This window comes from Alternaria postmessia, assembly GCF_024291825.1.
Source record: "Alternaria postmessia strain BMP 2775 chromosome Unknown scaffold_145, whole genome shotgun sequence".
In the NCBI taxonomy this organism is placed as follows: Eukaryota; Fungi; Ascomycota; class Dothideomycetes; order Pleosporales; family Pleosporaceae; genus Alternaria; species Alternaria postmessia.
In genome coordinates, this window is record NW_026260218.1 from 1 (window position 1) to 22,962 (window position 22,962).

The 22,962-nt window shown below is 52.9% G+C and overlaps 6 protein-coding genes across 6 annotated transcripts; all 6 read right to left on the minus strand.

The window, feature by feature from the left end:
* Positions 1 to 363: 363 nt before the first annotated feature.
* J4E82_010812 (uncharacterized protein) lies at positions 364 to 3,864 on the minus strand (the record flags this gene model as incomplete). Its single annotated transcript, XM_051737022.1, has 1 exon — positions 364 to 3,864. One exon carries the CDS (start codon positions 3,862 to 3,864, stop codon positions 364 to 366), a length of 3,501 nt encoding a protein of 1,166 aa, XP_051583205.1.
* Positions 3,865 to 5,431: 1,567 nt separating this feature from the next.
* On the minus strand, positions 5,432 to 6,943 carry J4E82_010813 (uncharacterized protein; the record flags this gene model as incomplete). The annotated part of the gene is made up of 1 exon (XM_051737023.1): positions 5,432 to 6,943. The coding sequence occupies one exon, from the start codon at positions 6,941 to 6,943 to the stop codon at positions 5,432 to 5,434; it is 1,512 nt and encodes a 503-aa protein (XP_051583206.1).
* Positions 6,944 to 7,367: 424 nt separating this feature from the next.
* Positions 7,368 to 8,301, minus strand: J4E82_010814 (uncharacterized protein; the record flags this gene model as incomplete). The annotated part of the gene is made up of 2 exons (XM_051737024.1): positions 7,368 to 8,240; positions 8,296 to 8,301. 2 exons carry the CDS (start codon positions 8,299 to 8,301, stop codon positions 7,368 to 7,370), a joined length of 879 nt encoding a protein of 292 aa, XP_051583207.1.
* Positions 8,302 to 8,688: 387 nt separating this feature from the next.
* Positions 8,689 to 9,952, minus strand: J4E82_010815 (uncharacterized protein; the record flags this gene model as incomplete). The annotated part of the gene is made up of 3 exons (XM_051737025.1): positions 8,689 to 9,392; positions 9,619 to 9,638; positions 9,741 to 9,952. The coding sequence occupies 3 exons, from the start codon at positions 9,950 to 9,952 to the stop codon at positions 8,689 to 8,691; spliced, it is 936 nt and encodes a 311-aa protein (XP_051583208.1).
* Positions 9,953 to 13,337: 3,385 nt separating this feature from the next.
* Positions 13,338 to 16,095, minus strand: J4E82_010816 (uncharacterized protein; the record flags this gene model as incomplete). Its single annotated transcript, XM_051737026.1, has 3 exons — positions 13,338 to 14,745; positions 14,801 to 15,568; positions 15,989 to 16,095. 3 exons carry the CDS (start codon positions 16,093 to 16,095, stop codon positions 13,338 to 13,340), a joined length of 2,283 nt encoding a protein of 760 aa, XP_051583209.1.
* Positions 16,096 to 20,258: 4,163 nt separating this feature from the next.
* J4E82_010817 (uncharacterized protein) lies at positions 20,259 to 22,609 on the minus strand (the record flags this gene model as incomplete). The annotated part of the gene is made up of 4 exons (XM_051737027.1): positions 20,259 to 20,649; positions 20,815 to 21,097; positions 21,197 to 22,572; positions 22,602 to 22,609. The coding sequence occupies 4 exons, from the start codon at positions 22,607 to 22,609 to the stop codon at positions 20,259 to 20,261; spliced, it is 2,058 nt and encodes a 685-aa protein (XP_051583210.1).
* Between the last annotated feature and the right edge of the window lie 353 nt (positions 22,610 to 22,962).

The following is a 22,962-nucleotide window of genomic DNA, read 5'->3' on the forward strand; positions in this document are numbered from 1 at the left end:
AGTCTCAGTTCGCGATTCTAAAAAATGTCTTGGCAGTCAATCAGGTCAGTTCACTACCTCCAGACTGACAGTTTGAACCGCAAAGATGAACTGACAACTGACTGATTGACTGATAGCAACTCTGCTTGCATTATGTAATAGAATGCCGGGTATTAGCATATACATCCTAATATCGTACAGCATCAAAATGAAAACCGAAAGACGCTCCAACATATGCTATGCCGCAAAGGAAACAGGGAAATACAACAAAAAGAGATATCCAAAGAGTGTGCTCAAGACCGAAACCGGAGAACGGACAACAACCGAAGCTGGTATACACAAGAAAATAGCATCACCACGCGCGTGTCACCAACATCAAGATCATCACAACCCATCCATCATCCTCGTCAAAGCCAACCAATCTGCCAGCTCCTCCCCACTACTCTCCCTCTTGCCCGCAATTTCCCTCGCCCTCAGCTCCGGACTGCTCAACTTCTCATTGACCTTTTCTAGATCCAACATGCCCATTATACTACTTCGTCTCTCACTCAGCCCGCTGTCCACGCGTGCCGCAGTCGTGCGGCGCTGGATCGTAGCTGGTAGTGCGACGACGGGTCGTGGATCCATCATATTGTTGAACTCTGTGCTGAAGAAGTCGGGGCTAGCGAGGATATGAGGGGAGGGAATGGCGATGGGTCGGACGGGCGGTTCGAGGTTGTTACTTTGCTGTTGCTTCGAGGGGGGTGGCGTGTTGATGCGGAGACGGAAGAGAGAAGCGTGTCTTGGCTTTGGTAGGTTGTCGAGAGGGGGAGGTGCAGATCTGGATTTGTTGAAGAGAGACGAGGCTTTTCGAGATAGGAAAGACGGTTTTCGGGCGGTAGGGAGTGGCGGTGATGTGGGCATTGGGGCTGGTAGTGTAGGTTGTTCGCGTAGCGGTTTTGCGGAAGCTTCTTCGTTGGCTTTCAGGATGCGAGCTTCTGCTTCTAGCTCTCGGTGCAACTTTGCTTTTGCTTCTTCCTCCTTCAATTGCTGCATCTTCGCTTCGTATGCTGCAATGGCAGCGGCTTGTTTTAGTTGTTCTTCTTCAGCTGCCTGTTCCTTCTCTTCCGCGGCTTTGAGCATGTCTACTATCAAGCTCTTCTCTCCCTCAGGGAGATCTTCGGCCACGCAGGAGACCGGTGTCAAGTCTCTCGCGTTCTTTACGTTCGTTTTGGCGCCTTCATACAGCAGAGAGGCAATGATCTTGTCACTTCCGCCAGCCGCTGCCGCATGCAGAGGGCTGTTCTGCTCCACGTCAGATATGTCAATCTTAGCGCCGTGACGAAGCAATGAGTTGAGGATTTCCCAATCTCCGCGCTCAGCAGCCATGTAAAGTGGTGTTCTTCCATCCAGGTCAACGCTGTTCACCTCAGCTCCATGGAGCAAGAACTCTTGTACCACGTCGAAGCGATTCGCCTTGACTGCTGAGTGCAACGGCAACCGACCGTTGGAAAATGCGGACGCGACTGTCAATTGTGCGCCCTTCGCGAGCAACAGGCTTATCACGTCCAAAGTGATTTCAGGGTACTGTTCAAGCAGGAATGTGAGAGGATGCTGGGTCAAAACTGTACTCTGCTTCGAAGTCGATGCTGACTGTGCCGATGTTGAGCTCCGTGGTATGCACGCATTCGGATTAGCACCCGCGTTGAGAACAACACATAGAGTTTCTAGCACGTAGTCCTCTGGCATCGATGGTGTAAGTGTAATGTGTCGGAGGAGAGCCCACAGTAACGACACGCCCAAAGCCGATCTCGGTAAGGTATTAACGTCTAGGCCCATTGCGATCATGTGTTCGAGATCCTTGACAGGTAACGTAGTAGAGAAAGCCGAGACCTCCGCTACAGGGTTGCTTGGCCGTCTGCGCAGTACTCCTGCGCGCTTGGTCCACTCGTACTCTGCAAAGAGCTTCAGGATCTGCTTGTCAGCCTCAACAGTAGGCTGCAACTGGCTGGCTCCGGGTACCCAATCCTGGAAGTCGGAAGTAGCGCCATGCTTAAGCAGCGCATTCACGAAGACAGGCTTGCCCATCGTCACGGCGTAGAACAATGCGTCTTGATTCTTGTGATCCTCGTGGTTGACGCAATTCCGACTCGCTTTTCGGTCCTGCTTCTGTACCAAGAGAGCTTCAACCACGGGCAGGCCGTCCTCTGGAAGCGCCTTGATCGCAAGAATGAGCGGCGTGGCACCCGATCGCTCGCGCGTAGTCCTGCTGACACCACGATCACAGAATGGGCCAACAATGGCAGCAATGTCTTTCCAGGTTGCTGGCGCTTTAGGTGTGCTTTGAGCAATTAGGTGCAGAGGGCTCATACCATCCTCATCCCAGGAATTGATGCTTGGTGGTATCGTGAGAAGTGGTACAACAGACCATTGCTGATGCTTCACAGCAAGAAGAAGCGGCGTGTTCTTGTCCTTGTCGCCAATGGCGGTATTTGCGCGAGCTCGGAGTAATAACTGCACGGTCTTCTCTAGGCCATTCATAGCGGCAAGATGTAGAGCTGTCTGTCCGTTCGCGTTGGTCCTGCGTATGTCGGATGCTTTGACCAAAGACTCCAGGTCTGACTCTTTGTCCTTCTTGCCGTTCGCAGTAGCATTGAGCAAAGGCGTGAGGTCGTCAGCATCGGTTAGGTTGGGGTTCGCTTTGTGCCTCAGTAGCAACTCTGTGCAGGATCTACTGTGAGTAGCAAGATGCAAAGGTGTATCGCCGTCTTGGTCTCGCGCATCGATCTCCGCGCCAGCATCGATGAGCAATTTTGCGATCTTGGTGTTGCTGAAACGTGTAGACACGGCATGATGAAGCAGTGTCTTGCCATCTGGGTACGTTACAGTAGCATCAGCGCCTTGCTCTAGCAGCGCACCCAGGATGATGGACATTGACTCCTTTTCCTGCGCCAATGGGCTTTCGAAAGTGGCTTGGAGTACAGTAAGACCCCTGCCATCACGGGCGGTAAGGTCTGGGGTACGTTTGAGAAGCGCAGTAATCACTGGTGCTCCAGCGCATTCTAGTGCCACGAAGATGGGTCGAAGACCATTTGCTGCCTCTCGATCTGGATCCGAGCCCTTCTCTAGGAACATCTCCACCAAACTGGCGTCATTCCTCTTGATTGCTTCCACAAGAACGTTGGATTCTGCACCGCAGGCTGCGGTGAAGATGTCGGCGATGAGGTCGTTGCCCATCGAGAAACGGCCTTGCGTCTTCTGCACATGCTTGAGCAGCATTTCCCTCTCTTTCTCAAGTTTGTTGCGCTTGCCATGTGCGGCGTTAATAATCGCCACGGCGCCTTGGATGTTATTGGATTTGAGAGCAGCCTCTGCTGGCGTTTGACTGTGGACGTTGAGTGCTTCATAACTAGCACCATGCTTGAGCAGCGTCGTGACGGTTGCTAGCGATCCGGATTTAGATGCGGCGTAGTGAAGAGGTGTCTCGCCGGATTGATTTGTTTTGGTCTCGAGATTGGGTCCATACGGGATAAGAAGTTCGACAAGATCACTACGACCGTTCTTGACAGCCAAGTGCAATGCTGTCTCACCACCGACCGTCATCGCAGCATCGACGTTTGCACCAGCATTCAGGAGTATCCTCGCGATACTGGCATGTCCATTGGCGATAGCGATGCACAGCGGTGGTATTCCCAAGCTAGTAACATCATCTGGCGATCCGCCAGCTCGTAGAAAATGTGACAGTGCGGCTTCCCGTTGGTGGAAGACGGCATAGTATATGGGGGTCCAGTCCTTCGATGGCTCAAACGTCCCGTCGCCCTCTGGTAAACCTGCAGGCTTCCCAAACTTGCATCTCAAGATCTCAACAGACGTCTGCAATGTCGAACCCTTGCGTTTCAACGCCATCGGTCTCGTCGTATCCCTATCCAGATCCAGGTCAATATTGCGGGGAATTGGAGGCTCCATGTCGCTTGAGTACCTGGCGGAAAGACAACTGCAAGATTTGGATTTCATCATCTGCGGCCAGACATCCACACTTGATAAAGAACTACCAAGTTACCGAACAGTAGCGACAAAAGAAAATATGCAGGGTAGAGAAAAGCCTTCGAGTACCCGCGGGGCAAAAGAAAGCTACCATGAGCGACAGGAGCTTGACAAGTATGCTCCCCACCATTCCCCTTCTTTTTCCAAATTAGACGAGCTGAAAGGGTCTGGCTCACCCACGAATCAAGACAATCTCGTCGCGGTTGTCGTGCCATTTCGCCTTGCTTACCGCTAGAAGCCATGGTCGGACTACCAATAACGGGTGCCTTGTCGTGCTCCAAACCTAATAGCGCCTCCACTGCAGTCCTTGAGCGGGTCGCTGATTGCCTAAATCGGATCGAACAGATCACGTACGACTCGCGTCTTCGCGGAACGGTGCGTCGAGGACGATCACCACCAAGCGCATCCCTTGCAGCGCGCTTCGTGTCAATCGCCTCAGGAAAAATCCTGGAGGCGCTGTATGTAAAGTTGTCTTTTCGCTTGGCTTTCTCGCGACGGTCCGCCAATTGCGAAGAGCGCTACTATGTATAGAGAAGCGAGGGCGCGATGCAGGTACAGCTCTGGAAGGTTACAAGCCAATGCAGCGTGACAGCGATTACCACGACCTGAGACGTGCTAACAAGCAAAGTCAATGAAAGCAATGGAGAATGCAAGCCTTTCGCGCTCAAAGTTCGGGAGGAGTCGAGTCCCGATCATGCTTGCGGCGTTTCGCTAGCCGACCCACGTGTTTGTGGCTTGGATTGGCTCAGGGGTAATTGCCCTCCGTAGCCTCGCTATTGCGCACCGTCGTCGCTGGCCAAGCGGACGGCGGCAATACTACGGGTACATTGTTTCCGCAAAGATATTTACAAGAGCGGAGGCGTATATTGAGTGGAGATTGGACGAAAAGTCGAATTGCAATTGCGCTTATGCACGTGAGTTGCCGGGAGACTATTGTCGCTGTGAATAGCGGGAGATCGTCCGTCCACTCCGTATCACGGGGATGTCCGTACCACGGGGATGGAGACGCGAGGCTCTCCGAGGTTGTTACACCTAACTGTGTTGCGTTACCACGGCGTGTTCGCAAGACCCAACGTCATACTTCATGCCTTCAACGCATAGCTTGAGTGCAACTCGGAAAAAGAAGCTTTATCAAAGTGGGAGCTGAGTACGCCCGATCATGTCGCAAAATGAATGTTTGATTCTTCGTTTGCTACAGCTGAGAAGATCATCTGAAAACCAAGTAAAAGAGTGTAAGAGGACACAAAATGTGGCGTCCCAGAGCGCAGCAAGCAAAAGCAAATCAAGCCATCTTCCAGCAATCTGTATCTTCTTCCTCCGATCTGCACCATTCTCCTTTTACGGCGATTGGATCGCCTCTCCAAGGGCGCAGTTTCAAGTCCATGGACATGCGGCATCCCCGCAAATCTACACAGCCGACCACCACGCCTCAAAACTTCACACCCAACTTCCAGCCAACTTGGAGTGCGCGACTCCACACAAAGCAGAGCGATGCCACTATATAGCAAGCTGCAGTCCAGATGACCACACCCCAGTAGTGTCCGCCTGTAGCCTGAATGATAGCCCCCGCGATAGGGATACCCGTGAGCGTACTGAAGCTGACAACAGTATAGCACGTAGCGTAGTATCTCCCGTACACATTCGTATCGCAGAGCTGGCCTACACAAACTGGCGTGAGGGAAATATTCGAGCCAGATGCGAAACCGAAGATGACTGCGTAAACAATAGAGAGAGCTTTTATAGCTGTCGCCTCGGCCTCAGTGGTGGGGGTAAGGAGTGATGCGGGGAGCCAGAACACCAGTGATGTAGCTGAGCAGACTGCTAGTGCAGCTATCATGCTGTTAAAGCGCCCGAGCTTGTCGGCTAGGAGACCCGGCACCCAGCGGCCGAGACAACTTCCTGCGTTGAAGATGGCGATGAGTTGGTATGAGAACGACGGGTTAAAGGCGCCGGTGCTGATCGCGAAGGTAGTGAGGTACGTGATCGGGATGAAGAGCGCCCATTCCATCATGAAGATGCCGACTGTGAGGAGAAAGTAGCTCTTTTGGCTGAAGATCCGGAAGTCTGGCCATACTGACTGTCCAGCTTTGGGTGGTAGGCGAGAGCGGATGAGGAAGCAGGCGCCGACGCAGCAGAAAAGCGTGATAAAGCCAATAATGCGAGTCGCCCATGGGAAGCCCACATTCGGTAGCAGTTTCTCCAAAGCCAACGGGAATATCACTCCGCCCAGCGATCCTCCAGCGGCAGCAATACCCGTTGCGTTGCCGCGCTTCTGCAGGAAGAAGTGGCTGACTGCTGCAAAAGCGGGCGTGAAGATCAAGGATGTACCGAGACCACCGAGCACGCCAAAGACGAGAAAGAAATGCCAGTACAATGTGCACAAGCCGAGCAGGAAGTTGGACAGGCAGATCAGGATGCTACCTGCCAGCACCAGAAGTCGCGGACCATGGGCATCGAAGATGGGTCCAATCTGTAGTCCGCAGAAGAACGACAGGAAGACGTACATGCTGAAGATCCATGAGACGGTCGACTCGGAGTAATCCGCAAGAAAGTGCTCGGCGATGTAGGCATGGTAGATGCCGACAGTGTTCATCATGCCCAGCGAGGCGATGAGACCAAGGAACGATCCCAGAACTACAGACCAGGCACCTAGGCCGCCTTCAGGATAGGTTACTTCGTCATTGGCGATAGAGGTTGATCGAGATTCCTCATCATGAGGTCGGTGAGCTTTCTCATCTCCAGTTGCAGTGTTGCTTGGGCGATTCGCCTTGAAGCTGGCCGATGCCGGGGCATCGGCGTTGTGAGTTTGGGCACTTTGGCATGGCGAAAGTGTGTCCGATGGTGGGATGGTAAATTCGGCGTGGGGGTAAGTGTTGACTCTAGTCAGATTGCAGTGTGGGCTAATTGATCCTGGCGTGCTGCCTTTTGGTTCGCTGCTCATACGACCTGTTGCGTTCGTATCGGGGAAGAGGACGAATATGTATAACAATGCGCGTGCTGCGCGGAAAGCAGTCGTTCAGATTTGGAAAGTGTCGCAAAACTCCTACACAGTCCCCAAAAGCGTTCTCGTGGCCCTGTTATACCTCCCAATCGATGACGCGCGCGGAAATTCAGTCGCAGTTTGTGGTTCCCCGAGCGGTTTGGTGTTGCATAGTCGAGCTCCCCGAGCGGTATAAGTACATTGAAGGCCCATAGAGGGGTAAAGAGCCATGACCAATAGACCCACTGTGCCGCTTCGGCTACCACTCGCAATGCGGTATCGCCCGCTGCCGACGAAGGGTTTTCCACACACACCTTTTCCGACGCGGTGTATGATTCGCCCTAGATGCCGAAAACCAAGACATTGTGTGATATTGGCGGTGAGATCAACGGCAGGGCGTGGAAAGCATCAACTCCGAACATAGCAACTGTCGGAATTTGACACGGAGCTCAGCGTCGTCGGCGTCGGGGAACTTCTTGTGGGGGTCTCCGATCTGCTCAATGATGTCGAAAGCTTCCTTTCCTGACCATGTATACTGTAAAAGCTCTTGAGCCATAGGCGCAATCTTTTCCGCGTCGTTGGTGGCTTCGAGTATGGATAGCCAGATCTGCGCGGGCGAGGGAGTGGGTGTGAGTGTAGTAGCGTTGCTAAGCATGGAATCATAACGGCTATGGTCGCTATCATGCTTGGTGTAGGGTGCAGCGGGCATTTTGCTGACCTCGTGGAAAGGCAATCTATTCCGGTTCGTGCTCAGTTGCAGCATCTCCAGCAGCAACCTTTTCTCGTTTGTATCGTGTGCGCACGCGCGAAGGATGTCGCAGCTGTCATTCAAGGCACATGTCTGGATGGCCTTGTATAACAGTAGCCAACTACCGCGGAACCTCCAGCGGTCTTGATGTGATACATCGCGATTGCGAGACGCATACGTAGCTCTGATTCTGCCTTCCAAGAGTTCGTAGAGTGTATCGTTGCACTTTTCGCTGTCGGTCACCGGTTCGTCGTCTGGAACGTCTCCTTGTGGCCTGGAGTATGCAGTGGCTTCACTGACATTCATCGGCAATCGATTCACGTAATGAAGATTTTTCGGCTCCGAGGTGTCTTTGGTGGCCTCGCCAGGCTTGGACTTGAGCTTCAGTCTCGTGGTGAGCTTCATCCGGAGGACTCGTAAGTCGCGACGGAGGAGCTTAGCTGTCCAGCCAAGGTCGTATGAGACCGGAAGAAGCATCATGATGAGAATTGTGGTGGTTGAAAGAGTAAGCTACATGTACATCAGCATGATCGTAGGACGGAGATCTGGTTCAGGGTACACTCACCAACATCCACATGTGTCCGAACCGAGCCCTGATAGATATGCGTGTGGAGGTGGATATTTTTGTGCGACCGAGAATAATAAAACACGTAGAGAGCAACAATATGGTTAAAGGTATACGTTAGAGTGGCACTCATATGTGATGTGATCAAAGTCAGGGAAAAATGATGGTGAAAGTTGTTCCCATGTGAGTTGAAGCTTGTGCAATCGACGCGTCACATCAAGGCAACTGCATTGTAAACAGATACGCAGCAGGCGCGCCTTTCACTTCGACGCGCTTCCACGAGAAGCTAGTTGCACATACAACCAATACTACAGCGTCGACGTGCAATTGCAAAACGCTTCGCATATCAGCAATACATGACTGAAAGCGCCATCAGACGTCGCATCACTATGCTTACACCGTCCACTCCACCACCTCCCCCAATCTCCAATCCACGTCCTCCATCCAAGCCCCGACACTCCACGACCCCAAATTCCTCGGCCACCACTCCTTCCCACCCTCTTCAACCACGTCGTTGTCTTTCTTCTCATGCACCTCAACCCAACACCCCCTCGCTCTCGGCGTAATCGCCGCAATATCAAACGCCCGCCACTTCTCCGTGCCCACCAGCACGGCACCTTCTTTCTTCGGATCTAGATCATACTCGTCCACCTCTGCTCCTCCAAGGACCTCACCGAGCGCCTTCTCATACCCTGGTGCAGCAGGCAATGGCGGCTGCGCGGCCGCCATGCTAAGCGGAAGATACTTTGTGTTTAGCGGAATGGGTGGAACCAACGTCCACGGCTTGAGCGTACAAGCAAAGAATGGGGCGCCGCCATCTCCATCCTTAGTGCCTGGGGGAAAAACTTGCACGGTGAGGCTGGAGGGGGGTGAGGCACCAGGTGGCGTGGGTGGCGAAGAGAACGAGAAGCGAGCGAGGTGTTTGGGTATATTCCAGTTTAGGCGGCCATTATAGGTTGTTGTGCGTTGGGAGACGTAGATGCGGGATATGCGTTGGGCTTTTTTAGGGATCTTGATATGCAAGCGGGATGAGGTAGTGCTAGTGGGCTGTGGGACGGTGAAGTTTCCGGGGACGAGGAGAAGTTCGTCGTAGGGACCTGGATTCAGGTTAGAGGGATGGCTCTGAGAGTTCCGGTCTCGTGCAGTGTCTAGGCAAGACACTCTTCATGCCATTCTCTTTTCACTTCTAAAGCGTGCCGTGAAATCAATCGAAAAGTCTCCTCGTCCTGGTAACTTGCTTTCTTCGCACTCCTTCTCTTGTGCTCTTTACCAACATCACTGATATCACTGCTCTTCTGGATGGGAAAGAGACATTTTACGTACCTACAGGCGTGTCCCTATACCTATACCAAGGACATCAGCATATGTGCAACGCATGTAAGCCATCTCACTTCTTTTTCTTCTCCTGCTCCTTCATAACCCGCCCGCTTCAGGCATTAACTTACCTAACGACAACCACACTCCCCAAACCTCCCTTGAACGTTCCCTTCTCCTCGTCATCCCACCCTCCAACCTCGCCTTCCAACTCATCATGCACGTTCTTGGGCAACTCCTTCAACGTTAGAAAGAGCATGTACACCTCAGCCGTGAGTTTCCATGGTGCGAGTGCACGCTTGACAGGGTGATGAGCCGGTTCTTCAGACACGGACGTCGACATTGTTATGAAGCAGGAGATGGATGTAGAGAAGAACAAGATCACAAGAGACGAAATACTACCACTGTGATCGAGGAAACGACAAACGGTGACGGCTGTGTTGGCGCAGTAATGATTAGATTGATACTGTCCAGGGTTTACACGTGAGAGCACATCACCCCTCCAGCCGCGGCTTCTCGTTTACATTGCCGCGCCGCTCCCTCCTCTTTCCAGCGAACGACGGGACCTGTCCAGCTTAGATAGCATTATCTAAGCGGCACGATGCATTGATCCCACCGATCATCATCTCCAAGCAACAAGTGTGTCTGCTGTTGGGAATGCGAATGATACTTGCAGGAAGAGGAGCTGCGAAGAGAGCTGTGGATGTGGTACTGTCAAGATTTCGCACCAGCGTGTGTGGAGGGACGCGCGACAGTATGAGCGCCAAGTAGCGCCGTCCCGCGTTCTTCGACAACGCGACAACGCGACAACGCGACATCATCTGTGAGCACAACAGATAGTTGAGTTGACATTACTCTTCAATGCTGATGGAGGATATAACCAAAACTCGCATTGTCGTAGCCTCCAAACATGCGCTGAGCTGTTATTACGAGACCGACGGGTCCAGAGTTCACTCCGGAGCATCATATCGCAGATTGACTTCACTCCTACATTCCCATCTCACCATTTCCGAGATATACGCTTTGATCATCGGATAGGCATCCCTCTTTGTCACTTCTCCAACCAGAACCCTCGCTCCTTGCTCCTACGCGCCGCGGTCCATCATATCTGCAAGCGCAAGAAGAACCAAGGAAGATACTCCGATCCCAAGAACCTCCCGTCTCCCACTATACGTATCATAATGACGCTTATTTCTTCGGACATGCACCCCTTCAGGTACCGGAATGCAGTGACGCCCAAACATGAAAACACATCGTGACCATCAACTAAGAGAAACCACACTCGGAACCGTCGCCCTATTCAGTACAGCACGCCCGTTCGCACTACTGGTTACCGAGCTACACCCAGCATTTGTGCGCGCGCGCGGGAACCGTGCTTGAGCGCAGGGTCCCTCTTTACGCCGCAAATCCTGTAACAGAGGGATTCCCTTGCATGCCAGCAGCCACACCCACGAGGTATCAAAGCCAAGTCCTGTCACGAGCCACTAGCCTGATGTTTTGCCACACACACACACACAGCAGCGGTCGATGCGATGCCCAGGTTCCTGTCTATTGTCAAGTGTGCACGTGGTGAAGGAGATGACTCGAGACGCCACCGTCGAGCCGGCGGCCAAATGCCAAGAGAACGCTTTGTTCCCGCCACAAGCCGCGCGCTGAAAGGACATCAGCCGAATGCGCGTCATGCAAGCGGACTGCTCTATGTGGGCAAGCCCTGGTCCAAAGCCCGATCGAGCATTGACCCTTTTTTTCTCTCTCTTCGCACGTATGGGCTTGGCTTCAGCTGCAGAGCCGCATGACCTAGGTTTCTTGCTCTCTCGATTCGCCCGCCCGCCGCCGTAGTTAGCCGGGAGGGTTGGGATGGCGCGGCGTGATTGGATAGGATGGATTGAGAAGCTAGGAGGTCAATAGTTGGACGGTTTGCCCGTTCAACTACTGGGGTGTAGTTAGGACATAAAAATAATCTCATGTCATGGTCAACAAAAGACGAAGGTGGGTTGAGTTCGGTAGATTGATGACAAAGGGGACGAGTGAAGCGGCAAAGCGGTAAAGCGGGAAAGAGGGAAACAAAGGGTCTGGACAAGGTGCGATTACCATATAGCCGATCGTCGCAGAGCCGCAATACCGGCCATGTGGAAACGTTACTTTGACGAATGAATCAGTTCAACTTGTCCTTTGGAGGTATGTGTGTTGGGGCCGCTTCCAAAAACCCTTTGGATTCTCGAGTCACCCGGACGTTATACTACACAAACTACACAGACCAATATACCCATGTCCGCCTGCAATGCGGTACAGAGTGAAACAGAGCACACGACACCTTACCATATGCAAACACAACTGCATCGCTCCTGCGGGTTTTCATCTATATTTTAATCTCCGCTCCGTCCTGCACCATTCCCGCGTATAAGACAATCATCATCATAACAAAAACACACTTATAAAATTGCAATCCCACGATACCTAGCCCCAGTGGCTACTTGCCCGCGTAAAAGCGGGTCTAGATGAATTTCTATTACCCCCAGATAATTCCCTTTCGAGGCTCTTTCTCCACATTTAACGTATATACTAAGCAAGCTGGGGCGGCAACTAGAGAATTGAAAGGTGTTCTTAGGTTCTTCTACGCCGCCGAGAGGATCCTAGCGAACAAGTAGACCGGCACATCAGTAGCGGTGTGCAAGGTCAAGCAAGGAAGGTGCAAGTGGAGATTAGTCGATGCGAGAGAGACACATGCAAGACATTTTGGTTCGCATTAGAGTGTTGGACGCTGGGAGTAGCGCTGGGCATACATGCATGTGATTTCGGTGCATGCGCACGGGCGGAGAGGAAGAGAGAGACATGGGAGCTAAAGGTTCAGTTAGTGGCAAGGGTCTACGCCACATGCAACACTGTTACTTGTCTTCGTCCTACTATGATATGAGTTGAGAAGTAAGCGACGCATTCATCGGACATGTCTTTTTCCTACAGCGTAATCACGGTGACAATTCGAAGTGATCAAAACGATAACATCTAGGAGCCAAATGGTAATGTAGTAACGTGTGTAGAGTGTGGTATTACGGAGCCCCCATCATCTCTCAATCTGAACTGAGAAGACTCGTCAGGACAGCCGCCATGGTCTAATCAACTATTTACGCAAGTAGAGGACCAGGTAACAGAAATGAAAAAAAACGCCGTCGTTGTATGAACGCATTTTGAAGACTTTTGTTGTTTGCTCTGCTAGGAGAGGATGAGAACGCCATTGAAAAAGAAAGAGACCCAAGTCTATTCGACAATTCAAGGGGGGGATATTCCGCGTTAAAAACACAATAGAAGAGAGATGGCCAACCAAAAAAACACCTCTTTATGCACATCGATTTCGTCATACCAAGCGTCGTTGTTGTTGCTGTAACGCTGCCGCCCAATCAAAACGGGAGATGTACGTCTTCAAGAGAGGTGTACAAAGGAAGCGAAAAACGTAGTGGAGCTCTTTATCCAAGAAATCAAGCCTAGCTTATTTGGTGGTAGAAGATACTGTATTGAATCCTCAAATCCAAAGTGTAACGCCAGGTAGATGCAGGAAACAAGAGACGGTAGAACCAGTCATGACTTTTTTGTCTGTCGTCCATGGAAAAACAAACATTCATGGGGCAAAAGCTGCAATCGTCGTCGTCGCGAGTTTGGAAGATTTGGGTATTGAAGAAGGGTACAAGTGTGGCGAGACGCGTCGAGAAGCGGTCTCGAAGAAGGTAAAGGGTTTAAAACATGGAGGGGTCAATGCCGCCCATTCCAGCACCTGCGACGTTTGCGTTCTGTAGATTTTGGAGGTTGGAAGTAAGGCCAAGCTTCTGCATCGCGAGCTCGGGATTGCAGTGAGGGGCGTGGGAGCGGTGGTATTTGAGACCGTTGAGGTTCTTGTATCGCTTGCCACATACTTCGCAACGGTAAGGCTTCTCCTTCTCCATGCCGACGGTGCCGGGGTATGGAATGGACGTCAGAGGATCGACAATCGAGAAGGTACCGTCGTCGTTCTCCTTGAGTTGCTGGTTCTGGTGACCATGCTGCTTGTGGTACTTGAGACCGTTTTGGTTCTTGTATGCCTTCTCACAGCCAATGACTGGGCATCGGAATGGCTTGACCTCTTCTGGGAAGGGGAACTGGGGTATGCTCGCGCCGTTGATGAGCTGTTGCTCTCGTAACCTCCTGGCCATCTCGCTCTGGTCGTTTCCGCTAAGCTGGTAGTTCTTGAGCGCTGCTTGTAGCTGAGCCTGGTTCAGACCGCCACCTTGCTTGCTGAAGAGACGCTTGCCGGGCTGGTCGATGGTGCCGTCGTTGTCAAATGCGCCCATGCCAAAGTTGCCGTTGCCGTTGCCAAAGTTCATGCCCATGTTCATGTTCATGTCCATGCCCATCATTGGGTTGAAACCGCCAAAGTCCATGTCGAGCTCGGCCGGAGTGCCCGGATGTGACGATTCGGGCGATGTCAGGTTGTGATTTTGCATAGGCATGGTGCCCATTGTGGGCGTGTTGACCGACGAAACGGTGGGGTTATTTTGGAGGTTGAACTGCTGTGTGGCGGATGGCGTGGTAGGAGTGGATGTACGCATGCCTTGGTGATTTTGCATGTTGTTGGCGAGGTTGACGTTGACGTTGAGCTGTGGCTGTTGATTTTGGTTCTGGTTGAACTGGTTCTGGACTGGGAATTGCTGCATGTTCTGCTGCTCCTCGATGGGACCGAGGTTGTTGAAGTCGATGTCGTCCATCTCCATGTCATCCAGTGTGTCCATGTCCTGCACAGTCGACAGGTTGGAGCGACTGACGGAGCCGATGCGCTGGCGTGGCGCGCCGATGGAGCCTGACCGCGACTGGAAGCCATTCTGCGTGTTGTAGGCATCGCCCTGTGTCTGGCTTGGCGCAATCGAGCTGGTGGGAGCGCCTGATGTGTTTGTGAAGCCGTTCTGGGGCTGCTGTTGTTGCGGGCGGGCAGCGGGTGCGTTGGCGTGCGTCTCCTCGAAATGCTGGAGGAGATCGTGCAGCGAGGCGAGGGTGAGGCCGCAGCAGGTAAAGTCCTTCATGAAGGCGGCTTCCATCTTGGGCAGGTAGGAAGACGAGTGGAAGGAAGGCGAGCCCTGGACGAAAGGCGCGGGTGAGGTGCCCATCATGATGCTGGTGCGAGGGTCAGTTTTGGATTTGGTGTCGGGTATTTTAAGTGGATACTTACTCGTCGCGGATCCAGGACCCGACCGAGTGGCCGCCCCAGCTCATGCCGCCTGCGAAGCTGCCCATGTTTGTGCTCTCGCGGCGGCCACGGTCCTTCATGGTGATGGGGCGGGCGCCGCTGTTGCCGTAGAAGGAGGAGCCGAGCATGCTGATGGAGGGGTGGCGCTCGCTCATGCTCGGGCGCTGGCCATTGGTGAAGTCGAAGTTGTTTGGGTTCAGCAGGCCGGGCGTGGTGGACATGTTGTCGGGCTGGGCCTCGGCCTGCTGTCGCAGGGCCGACGTCAGGTTGGACGTCTGGTTCTGGGGCGAGTTGGAGCCATAGCGCGGGGGCGTCTGGATGTCGATGGGCGAGGCGGTAGCCATGTTGGCGAAGCCGCTGTGCAGTTGCGGCTCCTCGGGGAAGAGGGGGAAGCTGCAGTCGCCCGCGTCTTCGAAAAGGACGTCCTCGCTGGGCTGGTGGCTGGCCACAAGCTCTTGGGGCTTGCGGTGCCAGAGGTTGGAGAGGCCGGCGCTCGGGTCCTTCTTACCACGGCCAAAATGCGGCGACGATGGCTGTTCGACAGGAGTGCTGATGGGGGTGCTCGCTGCCGTGGATTCACGCGGCGAGTGGGAGAGAGGTGGCGGCTGCTCGTAGGAATCCAGCTTCGCGGTGGGCGAAGGTGTGTAGAGATGTGGCAGTGGGGAAATAATGCTAGTGGAACGGCGACTCGTTAGGCGCAGTTTCAGATGACTGTGCGTTGGCTTGGGTGTGGCGTATGGTGTATAGTGGCTGGCAGTAGCAGTGGCTTGTTATTTCTTCTTCTACTCAGCAAGAATACGTCGCTGAAATAGGTCGGGGATAGTTGTCTGGAATTATGCAACAAAGTCGTGCCGGGGCGTGGGAAACTATATGCGTGTCGGTGGGAGCCAGAGCGGTGACGAGCGACGAGCGGCCGACCTCGAGATCCCTGCCGATGGGTGGGTGGATACGGCCAATTGCGGGCAGGCGCTACTGTGCCTGTATGCGTCGCTCCTGGCAAGGTGCAAGTCTGACGAAGGGCGATCAGTGATTGTGCGATGCGAGTGACGAGGGCGGCAGCGTCATGATATAACCGCGGAAATTGTCGCGAATTGCCTGCTTCTCGAAACCCATCACCAGGCACAACAACGTCTCAATGCCACCCAGCTGGATAAGCATCACAATGCCTACGCCTCGCGAGCAACGGCACTGCCGGCCGAGGCAACTTCTGGTGAGCACCGCGCACGGCCACATGGTTTCTGGTACGCGCCCCTACTAGAGCCGGAGCATGGAGACATCTCCAAGCGTCTACTGTCACGCCGTCGCCTCTGCAAGCCACCCTGGCCCGTAGCATCACCAACATATCTCACCTTCTAGAAGCCCGTCGCTGATGGAAAGTACCGTGGCCTTGTCCTTGCACGTGGCGCAGACAACCGCCGTACTATGGAAGCTGGGCATCCAACCATGCCACATCCGAGTATTCACCGACACCATACACTTGTTGGAATCTCACCAACAATACCAAACAAACGTATACATCCAACTCTCTATCCCAACTATATACGCGAACCGCCGCTGACGCCCATGCACCCTCTCCTGCAACCTGCAACTCACTAACATGGCTCTGCTCCGCTGTGAACTCAAAAGGGTCTTGGTCTGCACCACACCCAACATGCTTCATCCCTACCCGCCGTGCTAGCTACCACCAGCCCGTCTTCGAGCATCCCCAGCGCTGAACATGGTCGTTTCGAACCGTCAGCCAGTCTCTCGGCCAGGTCGGCAGAATGCGTCGCCCTTGGCCGGACTGCTCTCGGCTGTTTGACTGCCTTGGGCTCTCTTACACAAGCAATCAACTAACCAGCCGCCGCTGCTATTAGCCTGCGCTACATGCGGTACGTACTCTGAAGATGTTGGGACGACGACATGCGTCGCGTATCGATGCTCTGTAGCCTACACATCGGTTGCAATCCCTAGCGCCAGAGTCCAAAGCCATCGCAGAGATACTCGGCAGGTCTTGAACTTACTTTTTTACCCCATGGTCTACATGGTTTACATTTCTGGGGTAACAACCTGTCGCTTGCCAACGTGCGTCAGTCGTCGTTGCATGCTTGACTGTCACTCTCCAGCTCCAGTACCGACGACCCGAAATGTCGTGCTCGTCCACCAACCAGGACAAAACTACAAGATAGCCAACCCCCACGGCCGCCTCACAAGCTTCATTTGCACAGTCTATACCTCCTGGTGATCTCAGTTGCATATTCGAAACATGCAACCTGTCCCCGTGACGATGCATCCGAGCGCCGGAGTCTTCTCATACCGTCCTGTAAGTAAGTCTGCCCTACACAAGTCCAGCCATCCTTGCAAACGTCACGCCCAGTTCGCTTCACGTCTTGAGCGCTCGTTTCATTGGACCCTGCAGCAGCTCATTCTCCCACGTCGTGCTGAATTGGGGATCCCGCCCTACACGCAGTCCCATTTCATCCCACTTGCGTGTGTCACTCTAGACACCTCATCACCGCCCCCGTCAAGCACTTACGAAAGCACCTCAAAGATGTCGTTTTTGGATTACGACGACTCCGACAGTGTTTTTAACAAGTACGCGCTACCGCTCGTCATATCCGCGGGCTGACTGCGCTCCTCGGGCATGGGCGGGATTCGTTGGGGCGGCTCTCCCGCTGTCGCTTCGCTTGTTTACCAACGCCGCCAAGTAACACACGCGGAAGGCCCAACCGGTGCAACTTCCGACTTGCGAGCCAGAGTATGGGCTGCGTGTGCGACGTCACTCACCTGCTCACCCATCGCCAGATTGCTTGGGGTCCAGCTCGTCTCAGCTCTCCATGCCAACCACCAATCCGATATTCTCTCGCCACGCACGGTACCTCGAGCTGAATCGTCGTCGCTTCCGACGCTCAACGCAGCGTTTCTTGGTCCATCTCTTGCAGCAAGTGTGGCGAGACAAGGCATCGTCAGATTCACCAACCCCCAACATCGCATCAGGACTCCAACTCCAATCCCGGCTAGCATGCTTCACCGCCAACTGCCGCCAGACGTGACGTACCCGGTATAACAGTATCTATTATCCGGTAGCGCACGACAGTGCATCGACACCTAGGCTGCTTCAAGATCATGCACATTGCATCTTCCGATCTTATCAATGTAGAGTCCGGAATACAGCCTGCCCTCTTCCGCTGGTTCACGGTACCATGGGAAGAATAGGGACAACTCGCAACTACATTCAATCCAAGACGACAATTGCTGTCATGTCGATTGCTGCAGCGGGGTAAAAAGCAATTCTGGTACTGAAGCACTGGGCAAAGTGACCCGGACAGTAAGTAAGCTTTCTGTACCGACATCTCAGCTGGCTCCAATAAAGAGGCAATCATGAGGCCAATTCATCGCATGTCCAAACGGTCCCGCTACCGGGCTCGTGAACCAACGCCGCCAGCCGCCACAGCACTACGTGGTCGAAACGGCCCTTTCTCATGTTCACATCTGCGCGTCATTCCTTTTGGCGTCAGGCACGTCTACCTCGAGGGACGAATCGCGACCACGTATCACCACTACTAACGTCAGTAGCCTGATTTCCCTCGCTTAAACAGCCAGGTCTCGCAATGATCAATCACGTCCGTCGGCAAGGTAACGTCAAGGACCCATGGGAAATCATTTATCCCAGCAAGCAGTCACAATTTTTCGAAATTGTCCGAAACACCATCGCTTATGGCGCCTTAAAATGCTCCTTGAATCCACTCTGCATCGTCGAATTCGCCCTACTCGCATTTACCCACTCTCCACTTCGAGCTTCATGCATGTGCATTTCAAGCTTCAACGCTAGAATTTCTAGCGCGGGCTCGGTCCTTTTCCAAGTCACGTTATCGGGCCGCTAAATGTCTACGCAGGACCATCATCGGCAACTGCCCTGAGATCATAACTTCATCTTCACTGATGTGCAACATGGATAGATGGCGGCATACCGATTCCAGACTTTCCGTCTATGAGTGCTCGACGAAGGATTGATGGGCCAGACGCTGAAATGATGATGCATTCCTCGGTGGAATAGCAGGTGTCTTTCGGCCCTATATCCATGGACGACACGAGCGCAAGTCAGCCCTGTGACGTCAACCAGGTAATGTTGAATCGTTCTCTCCCTTGCCTACACGTAGAACGCCAAACATGTGCGAACTCTCCAGCCCAGCTTACCGAACGACCATTCCAGAGGCGCGATGCGATCGAGAACGATGAAGCACCTTATCTAGTCAGATCTACACTGTACTAACTCCCTAGCCTCAACCCGCATTTCGGGATAACTATATCCAGAGGGTGATGTGCGAAACCGCGCGTCACCGACCTGCGCATTCGCGGCGTGGCATATGTCATCCCGACAAACACCCTGGTGCGTTGTGACGAAAGATATGATGGAGAATCAGCCATAGTCTCGCTGCCGCTCCCGGAACCGCATATCACTCTACACATCTCAGCCCCGATGGATCGACCTTCCCTAACGGTTTGTTCTGAGATGAGCACGACGATCAATTAGGCCAGACACAGTAGGTCCGGCAACGTTATCCGGTGGGATGGAGGTTTGTGAACAGCATACTGTATGGACTTAGTATAGATTCGGTATGAATCTAGCTGCGTCATGACATCAAGTGATCGGCGTTATCACTAGGACTGAATAATGCTCGTCTATGACAGTACTCTACTTTCCATCTCTTCATCTTTCCACTTCCCCTCAATAGATACGGGGTATGTCCGATTCGATGAGGCACGGATGTATACTCGCGGCGTTCGACTGCCTCCCCCTGCGACATCGACAAAGCCCAACCTCTACATTAGCTAATGTGTATCTATACAATCGGAAAAGACAACACTACGACTACAGAGCATGCTGCGTGTGTAAGTACAGCAGCGCTGGAGGAATTTTACAAAGACACGGTCTCAGGAACGTGATCCGAAAACATCACGGCGGTTTTACTATATACCCGTTTTCCACAAACTCTCCATTCTCTAGTCAACATTTAAAGTTCACTATCTTGCAGCGCCATCTCTTCTCATCGTAGCTGTTGTTCATTCTCCGATGTAAACGTTGGTGAGATGTTTATCTGGAGAGGAAGATGATGCACATTATAGGACACGGTTACGAGTCGCGATGACTCCGACACAGCACTTCTCCCGCCTAATGCCAACCACAAGGCACCACATTATCGTTGGAGCAGAAGCGATCAACTTGATAGTTGTCTTTACATTGAAATCTACCTACAGCTGAAAGATCAGGATATCAAAGTTCCGCCAGATACGTCATTCTTCCAAAGATCACTTTTGCCTTTCCCCCTCCCTTCCTTGTCAGTCTACCAGATAACATCAACTCCTTTGCTACTCTCATCGATCCACACCACCACTTTCAAACAACTTGCTCCTTGTTCTTCGTCATCATACGTCCTGAAAACGTTCTCCGCCCATTTTGTTAATTCTCATCAACCTCTTCTTCTCCTTCTCCATACCCTAGCCAATCCACCACCCCTTCAACATCGGAAAAGTTTACAAAGCCGCCGTCCCTCCACACATCACCGTGGATCTTCCGACCAGTATCTTCATTGTCTCGGCAAGCTGGGTTCTGCGTACTGTCACTACTGCTACGCGCACGACCCCAGCGACAATATGTCCAGCCGTGGGTTAGGATACGCGCGCGTATACCCATGTTTCGATACTCGCTCTTTTCGAAAACCGGGTTCTCGTTTCTGCTGGTCTTGTTCTTCTCCCAGCCCCCTCGCCTATACGCAGTGATGCCCTCCATACACACAATTTGTACCAGAGGGACATCGCCGCCTGCTCGACGTTTCTCGGTTTCACTTAATCTGTTTCTTCTGGCTGTTTCTTGCTGCAGCTCCTCTTGCGTCGGTCTGAAGGAGGAACGGGAAGAAGAAGAGGAGGAAAGGGAAGATAAACAAGTCAGCGATGTACGTATATTACTCAACCGCATGGCACGTTCGTTGAAGCACTCCATCGAGGAGGAAACGTACGTGTCTTCTTTGAAAAGCGGGACGTGGTGGTAGATCGTGTGAGGGGAGAGGGACATGTGTAGACTCAGGAGACCGGCGCTGATGACGAGGGTCTGGAGGTGCGGGAAGAGGGTTGGTAGCATTGGTGTGTTGTCTGGAGTAACGAGGGCCAGGAGGGGCGAGAGATGCGTATACAGCGCGCCAACGATGATATTGACGTGGGCATTAAAATTGGCTGGTAAGGCAGTCGGCGTTGGTAGGTGCGATCGGATAACAGCTGCGTACTTGATCTTACGATCGAATCCTATTGCGGTACACTGTCAGCGAATCCCTAGTCTGCCCTTGCCCTTCCTCCCTCTCTCCCTCCCTCCTATCGCTCCTTTGCTCAAACTCATATACTCACCATCAGAATCCCTCATATCCTTCTCAACCTCCCTTACTTGCTGCACGCCTTCCTCTGTGCCCCCGAAAAATCCATGCTGCAGAACTTGCTCCGAAACCACATTACCAATGATTCCGCACACAAGCGCCTGCATCTTCTCCCTGTTCACGAATACATCATGCCACCCAGACACACCACCCGGTCCACCGGACGCTACACAGGCAATCACCCTCGCCGTATCCGGACTCAGTCCCGAATAAAAGCTTTCATCTGGCACCACCTCCACCCTATCATCCCCATTGTTATTGCCGCCGTCGTCGCCGTCTCCAAAAGGGGACGAAGCGTGCGCGCCACGCCGCTGCTGCTGCTGCGGGAAAAACGTCCTGGCAAGATCTTCGATCCTGTGCATGAGCGCCCAGATTGCGTCGCGCAGTTCTGTGTCGCGGAAAGCGTAGGCAGGTTCGTTGGGGAGCTGGGCAAGGATGAGTTGGGGATCGGAGTGGAGTTGGCGAGCGTGGAGGTTAGGATCTGTAAACCATTTTTGAGACGGGGATAAAGTCGGCCAGGCGGTCGGGTGGGAGAACATGCGGTTGCTAGGCAGCTTGGAGGTGTTGTTGGTGCTACTACTGGTGGGTTCTTGGTGGACGGTGGAGAGATGGCGTTGTGGCGTTGCGGGTGAGCTGTGGTATTGCTCTTTAGTAGTCCTCCAGTCGCTTTCCACGTCTTTATTTAATTCCTGCTGCGTTGTTGACACTTGTTCGCTCGAGCTCTCATCTCCATCTTCCACGCATGTGAGACCTGTGTTTGCATTTGCGGTTCTGGCGATAGGTGCCCGATCCATTGGCATCCTCGGTCTAGCAGCCGTTGCTCTTGTGGTTTCCTCTCTTTGTTCCTGCCTATATCCTTCCACCTGAGCCTTTGCTAAAATCGCGTTGTTCTTCGCTCTTGTCTGCGCTATAGTCGCGAGCTTCTTCCTCTTGATCTCGCTGTCAGGCTTTGTAGCCAACAGCCTTTTAGTCTTGTCTAGTGTGTCATTCGATGTGCGTGCAGCATCGAGCGCAATGCTTCTCGCGCCGCCCGGTTCGGGATAGGGTACAGATGGAACGGCGTGGGTATGTCTGCGGACAGATTTGGAAGTGGCGGTGGGGCGGACGTGGCGTAGTTGTTCCTGGAGGAGTTGTTTATGCGCCTGGTCTCTCTCTTCTTCTTCTTCTTCTTCTTCTTCTTCTTCTTCTTCTTCTTCTTCTTCTTCTTCTTCTTCTTCTTCTTCTTCTTCTTCACCTTCAATCTCTCTCTCATGTTTTTCTTCCCCATCATCTTCGTCAGAAACAGTCGTTGTCTCATCAGTACCGTAAACGGCGCGCTGGTACTCGCTTGGATCATACGAAGATCGTCTCCTTTTCTCTGTGGATTGAACAGTAAAAACTTCTTCATAGTCGCGTTTCTTTGCTGAAGAAGATTTGGCTGGTGCTGTTTTCGCAGGCGAACTGAAAAGGCCAACAACGTTTTTGAGGACGTTCATTCTGAATGTTGAATCGGTGGCAATGCTGGCGTCGGGTGGAATTGGCGATATGAAATATCAGTGGGGAAGGGTTTCCAGATGCGGGAGAGATTAATTGAGCAGTTTCTTCGGCTACTGACTCTTGTATGTGCATCGTAGCGGCTTTGTCTTTGTAGGCCTGTGGCCGCATGCGGCAGTCTGTGAGAGCGCGCCGCCGGATGAGGTTTGCTCTTGTTTTTACAGGACAACAAAGACTGCAAGGTTTGCATTGCCTGGAAACGAAGAC